The sequence below is a fragment of the Benincasa hispida genome, chromosome 1, assembly GCF_027475165.1.
Source record: "Benincasa hispida cultivar pf3 chromosome 1, pf3_genome.v1.1, whole genome shotgun sequence".
NCBI lineage: Eukaryota > Viridiplantae > Streptophyta > Magnoliopsida > Cucurbitales > Cucurbitaceae > Benincasa > Benincasa hispida.
Window position 1 is genome coordinate 95887662 of NC_143478.1, and position 6842 is coordinate 95894503.

General features: G+C 44.4%; 1 protein-coding gene across 1 annotated transcript; it reads right to left on the bottom strand.

Moving 5' to 3' along the window:
• Window positions 1–1608: 1608 nt before the first annotated feature.
• On the bottom strand, window positions 1609–2343 carry LOC150038880 (uncharacterized). Its single transcript, XM_090314862.1, has one exon. It carries the CDS (start codon window positions 2341–2343, stop codon window positions 1609–1611), a length of 735 nt encoding a protein of 244 aa, XP_090170988.1.
• Between the last annotated feature and the right edge of the window lie 4499 nt (window positions 2344–6842).

The following is a 6842-nucleotide window of genomic DNA, read 5'->3' on the forward strand; positions in this document are numbered from 1 at the left end:
TGGAGAAGATACTATACGATGAGAGTAGTGCTTTTACTAAACGAAAGGCGCTCCTTGAACGCGACTCTCGGGCCTTACAAGAAGAAGAGAAACTGTTAGCCAAGTTGGAAGCCATCAGGGCCGAACGGATCGAAATATCGCGGCTGGTTTCCGAGAGCGAAAGCCTTTTGACTCAGCATAAGCTTGAGATCTCGGAGATGTGATGGGTGATAAACGAGATCGAGACCACCCCAATCCTTTCTGACATAGACGTCAAAGCTTTAGATGCCCTACGTCATGTGTTAGAAGCCATGCAGCAGGAGCTAGGGAGCTACAACTGGGTACCCTGACTTGACGTTGTTTGTCCTATTGGACTAGGCCTACCTCAGTAGGCAGTGGCCTTGGAGTTTTTTTTTACTACTAGAGTCGACTATTGTAGCATTGAAGTCTCTTATATGAAAGTTTTTTTTTTTTATTATTTCCTCAGCGATGCTTTCTGGCGTCTTGTAGCCTCTTTTAAATTTCCGCTTCTCCTATTTGTTTATCTCTCATTGGACTCATGTACATGCACATATATATTTTTTTTATCATGTGACTGAACTTAAATTCTTTTAAGCTGCCTACGTACCCTTTATAATGATAGGGATCAAGTCATAACATAGTTCAAAAAGAATTTTTTTTATGCGCAATTGAACTTAAATTTCTTTAAGTTGCCTATGTACTCTTTATAATGACAGGGATCAAGTCGTAACGTAGTTCGTACAAAGGTGTTTTTTTTTTTTTTTTGGTTAAGGGTAAAACTTCTTGAGAAACTTGTCGTAGATTGGGCCAATTCTTAGCCCATCTTGATCAACTATCTTGTACGCTCCGTTTGTGTAGACTTCTTTGACAACGAAGGGCCCATCCCATTTAGGTGTAAACTTATTCCTCACATGTCTTGTCGTGATAATTGGTCTTCTTACACCAAGCACTAGATCACCAACTTGAAAGAACTGAGGCTTTACATGCTTATCGAAGGCTTTATACATTCGCGCCCGGTAACATTCCAATGCTTGTTGAGCTTCTAATCGTTTTTCATCTAATGCTTCCAACTCTTAAAGCCACAGTTTGATGTTGTCCTCTATAGTTAGCCATTCTTAGCGATGGAATTTCTCTTTCCAAAGGAAGGACAACTTCTACCCTATAAACAAGAGAGTACGGGGTGACTCTTGTAGGGGTATAGTGAGTGGTGCCATAAGCCCACAACGCTTCACCGATTTTCTTCTGCCAATCTATCTTCGACTTGGAAACAATTTTCTTCAGCAAGTTTCACAATGTCTTGTTAAATGCCTCAGCCAACCCATTTGCGGTGACATTATATATGGATGACTTGTACTGTTTGAATTTGAATTTTTCACACAACCTGTCCATTAAACTGTTGGAGAATTGTCTCCCATTATCTGTCATGATCTGATGGGGAATATCGTACCGATAAATGATATGAATGTGAATAAAATCTACCACATTTTCTTTATTAGCTTCCTTTAAAGCGACAGCCTCAGTCCATCTTGAAAAGTAGTCAGTGGTTGTGAGGATGTAGGAGTGCCCTGTTGACGACTTAGGTGTTATAGGTCCTACCAGATCAAGCCCTCATACTTCGAAAGGCCACAAGGCTATGGTCGGATGCAGAGGCTCGAGCGGTTGATGAATGAAATTCGCATGATATTGACAGGCTTCACACTTCTTTGCATAATCCATCGAGTCTTGGATTATTCCCGGCCAATAGTAACCCATTCTTTTTAGGTGGAATTGTAGCTTTGGTCCAGCTTGATACGCACCGCATACGCCTGAGTGTGCTTCCTCCAAAGCCTTCGCTGGCTCTTCTTTACTGAGGCATCGAAGGAAAAGTCCTTCAAGGGACCAACAGTATAAGACCCTTTTGTAGTAAATGAAATGTGTGGCCCTCTTTCGAAACTTTATTTTATGGCGAGGATCAGTCGGGAGCCTTCCATGCTCAAGGTAATCTATGATGAGCTGCCGCCAATCTTCCTTGTCGGTTAAGTAAATTGATATCACATTCGTTTCCCCATATGCAGTCCCGATCGGAGGCACGACCCATCTCCGCCAAAGCGATATATTAAGGGGCACATTATCCAGGACCGTCAAGGCAATGGCTAGGTCTGCCAAGGCATCTGCTTTCTTATTCTCCGTCCTCGGGACATGTTCCATTATCACGCTTTCGAACTTTTCCATCAACTGGCGAGCATAAGTGAAGTAGGGTTTCAAGTCGTCATGCTTTACCTCGTACTGGCATAAGAGTTTATTGATTATCAACTTTGAGTCACCGAAGATCTCTATACAAGCTACTCCAATCTCTAAGGCCATTTGGAGACCAATTATCAAGGCTTAGTATTCAACGACATTTTTTAGCATAACTCGGAAAGTGCGAAGCTATAAGGCAACATGTGCTTTTCTGGTGAAATGAGGATGATATCTGCCTCCGCACAGCTTTTCCGTGTCACACCGTTAAAGAACATGACCCACAGCCCTGAGGTTTCTGTGAAGAGAACTTCGTCATCGAGCAAGTCTTCACTTAACTCCCAATCCAATGGAACTGGGTGATCTGCCAGAAAGTTGGCTAATGTCTGCCCTTTAACTCCCCTTTGCGATACATAAACAATGTCGTACTATTAAAGCATGATTTCCTACTTAGCTAAACGTCCCGAGACGATCGGCCTAGACAGAACATACTTGATGGGATCGGCTTTCACAATTAAATGGACCGTGACGGCCTGCATGTAGTGCCTCAACTTATCTATGGCAAAGAAGAGCGCAAGGCATGTCTTCTCTATAGGGGAATAATTGATCTTGGCTTCATTCAGGGTCCTACTCAAGTAATAGAGAGCGCGTTCTTTTCCCTTTTCTCTTTCTTGTGCCAATAGTGCCCCCAGTGATCTTTCTTGCACTGCAATGTACAGTATCAATGGCTTGTCCACTACTGGGGCTCCTAAGATAGGAGGGCTGATCAGGTACCTCTTTATAAGATAGAAGGGCTGATCAGGTATCTCTTTATGTTATCAAAAGCATTCTGGCAGGCCTCATCCCATTCGAATTTCTCTCCCTTTCTCATCAGTCATTGAAAGGGTTGACACCGCCTGCCAGGTTAGAAATAAACCTTCAAATGTAGGCCAGACATCCCTGCAAACTTCTCAACTTATGTAGATTCCTTGGTCTTGGCATCTTCTGGATGGCATCGATCTTGGATTGGTCTATCTCTATCCCTCGATGTCTCACAACAAAGCCCAGAAACTTTCCTGAAGTCACGCCAAACGCGCATTTGAGGGGGTTCATCTTTAATTGGTACTTTTGCAGGCGATCGAACATGGTTCTTAGATCTTTCAAATGGCCCTGTTGTCGCTTGGTCTTGACCACAAAGTCATCCACATAGCACTCCACGTGTTTTTGCAAGATATCATCAAACACCTTCTGCATGGCACATTGATAAGTAGCTCGGCGTTCTTCAAACCGAAGGGCATTACCTTGTAGCAATATATCCCTTTTGGGGTTCGAAATGCCGTCATTTCCTCGTCTGCGAGGGCCATTCGTATCTAGTTATTCCCGAAAGATCCGTCCATGAAGGATAAGGCCTCATGTCCCATTGTCGCATCGACCATGATCTATGTGATGGGCAATGGAAAATCATTTTTACGGCATGCGTTGTTTAGGTCATGAAAATCTATGCAGACACGAAGTTGTCCATTATTTTTTCTAACAGGGACAATATTGGCTATCCATGTTGGATATTTAACTTCGCGAATGAACTCAACCTCAATCAAATTATTGACCTCAACCTCAATCTGGGGGATAAGTTCTGGTCGAAAGCATCGTTGAGCCTGCTTAACGGGTCGACACCCCTGTTTAATCACGAGATGGTGGACTGCTACTTTTGGATCTAGTCCCGGCATCTCTTTGTATGACCAGGCGAAAACATCCCTGTATTCGGTGAGCAAACTCATGTATTCGTCCTCTTCCCCTTCCGAGAGGGACGCACTAATGAAAGTCGGACATGGTTCTTCTACAGTGCCTAGATTCACCTCTTTTAGCTCGTCCACCGTGGATTGACCACCGTCCTCTAGACCTTGCAGGGTGTCCTCCACTTCCTCTACGATCACACCTTCTTTGAATTCTTAGGTGATGGTGATGTGGTGGCACGAAGTTTCGCCTTTCTCCTGTTCTAAATTTCCATTCTGAGAATTGGTGAAAACGACGTTGTACCTCATTACTTTGAGCGAGCCCTCACTTGTGTTTAGAGTAACGAAGGTCATTCTCTTCATGCGTGAGGGGATGGTACTATGGATTTCTCCATCACTTCTTGCCTCTCTTGATGGCTTCTGGTCTGATGACCCTTCAGCATTTTTAAGGTTGATTCGTCGCCAGATGGATGCTCGAGGTATCAGCCCCCTCTTTTTTATAGTCATTTGGGGGGCATTAGCATAGGCTTTTCCCTTCCTCCTTGTCTTACTAGGGACATATTGGTCGAGGGGATCTTCAACCCTCTCGTACTTTAGGCGATCAAAAATAAGAGCATGGGTTTTTTCTTCGCTCTCCTTTGGAACAGCACCTAGTCTCTCGAAGGCTGACGGTTGCACCACCACCGACGATTGACAGATGATTTTCTCATTTCCTTCATTCACAGAGTCAACCTTCGGAAGACTGAGCATCGAGTAGCTCAGAGAATAGTATGCGGGCTTCCCCTTTCTGCTTCTGTCATGCTTAACCTCTCGAAGACCAAGGCGCGTGCGGTAGGCGGCCTAATACGGTCGAAGGCTGAGGCTTTTTTATCTTTGCCCTTCTTTTCTCTTGTATCATCGACTTCTTCTGCAGTGATATGATTGTTGTTGGCCACTTTCCCCTTCGCCTTTCTGATTATGCGGACTGGCTCTGACGACTCATATCCGAGTCCCACCCTCGACGTGGGTATAGAGTGTCCCTCTTGCAAAAGTTTCCTTTGGGTCAGCGAGAGTCAGGGTTGCTCATAAATCTTCAAACTCTTGAACTTAGTGTGAGTTATGAAGTCATAGACCGCCTTCGCCAACAGCTTGTAAGCCTTAGGATCGAATCCATCTTAAGTTCGCCTTTCGGGCAGCTTTAACCCCATCACTTATGCCTCCGGCTTGTGGACTTTCTACTTCGTTATCGACGTGAGGGGTGTGATGAAACTCTCCTTTAGAATTTCTATGTCACCGATCTACAAACCTTTTGAGCATTCTGTAAAAGGTGACTCATTCTTTTTTTCATCTCTACAAAGGGACATAGCGCAAAATCTGAGGTTTTGAGGCTTTTTCGCCCCTCACCACAGGTATTTCTATTTTCGATGAGGATTCGACCTACTCTCTGTTCTCGAATTTACCCAGAGACGTAAAAAGGCCTATTATGCAATTTGGATCCCAGTAGCAGATCTTCATCTGAGAAGCCTATGGATGTGCAACACGTGGCATACGTATGTGCTGCGGAGGTCGATGCACCAGATGCATTGGATTCTAATAGTGCCTCAATGAGGGTTGTCTTACCTTCTCATGGGAGCGAGAGCAGGTCATCTATGTTGAATGGTAGCGAACCCTTTGGCTGTCCTGTCGATTTTAATGGGTTTGGAATGGTATCTTCTTCTTCCATGGTACTGACAGCATGACATGTAGCAGCCCCTGGCATCTTCTCTGAACCCTAATTGCAGAAGTTCTTCGGGAGGAAATCTGTTAACGTCACCTTTCGCCTGGGACGAGGAACATCCTCATCTTTCTCATCAACAACCTTGGGCTTCCGGGCCTTCTTTCTACCCTTTCTTTTTTGTGTCTTGCTCTCTCTTCTGTAGCTTCTATGAGAGTATGACACTTTTTGGGTAGAGTTCGGTCTTTCCTTCTTATGGTGCACCACAAGGATCCAGCCTTCATTATCATCATCGTCAGTGCGCTCTCCTCTGTTTTGAGGATCTATGGATTGGACCTCCTACTGAAAACGCACTACCACAGGTTCGAGGGTCCCAAACTGGACCGAGCTCTCCCTTTCATCATAATATATGATTGGTGCCGCCACGCTTGGAGTTACCGTCACTGTAGCATGATTCGTTTGGACAAACTCATCTAGATCCAGCTCTATTTTCCTCTCACGTGCCAATTTAAGGATCAATTCCTTTAGTACAAAATATTTTTCGATTGGGTGGCTAACGACCCTGTGATACTTGCAGTAGTTAGGATCATCCACTTTGCCGGCATGTTCCGGTCGTTTACATTCTGGTAGCTAGATAAGGTGGTTCTCCAATAGTTACTCAAGCATATCCGTAATGTCAGAGTCAGAGAACGGGTAGACTTTTTCCTGTCCCTCCTTCAGGGTTAGGCGACGTCTTTTTCCTTCTTCGTATTTCTTTTCTATCTTCTTTTCTTTCCCTTTCGAGGAGAACTTCAAGGGGTCGTATTAACGACCATTGATTTCTTTGTGGCACCTTTCACAATTTTCTTGGCACCCTTCACCTCCTTCTTGTCTTTCTTCGATTCATGGCTCAGGAAGTCCCTTGTTCCCCTGTTGGCGATACTTAGCTCCATGTCATGAGCACGGGTTGCCAATTCTTCAAAGGTATGAGGTTTTATTCCCTACAGGATATAGAAGAGTTCCCCGTGCATACCCTACGTGCACATTTCTACAGCAGATAATTCAGTGAATCGATCTTTGCAATCCAGGCTTAGAGCTCTCCATCGGTTGATATAGTCGACGACCGACTCCCATTTTCGTTGTTTGGCATTTTTCAGCTCCATCATGCTGACAGTATGCCTAATACTGTAGAAACAATTCAAGAATTCTCTTTCAAGGTGCTCCCAGTTTTCAATCACCTC

Coding starts and splice junctions, on each gene's coding strand:
- LOC150038880 (XM_090314862.1), bottom strand. CDS start 2,343: ATGGCCTTAGAGATTGGAGTAGCTTGTATAGAGATCTTCGGTGACTCA.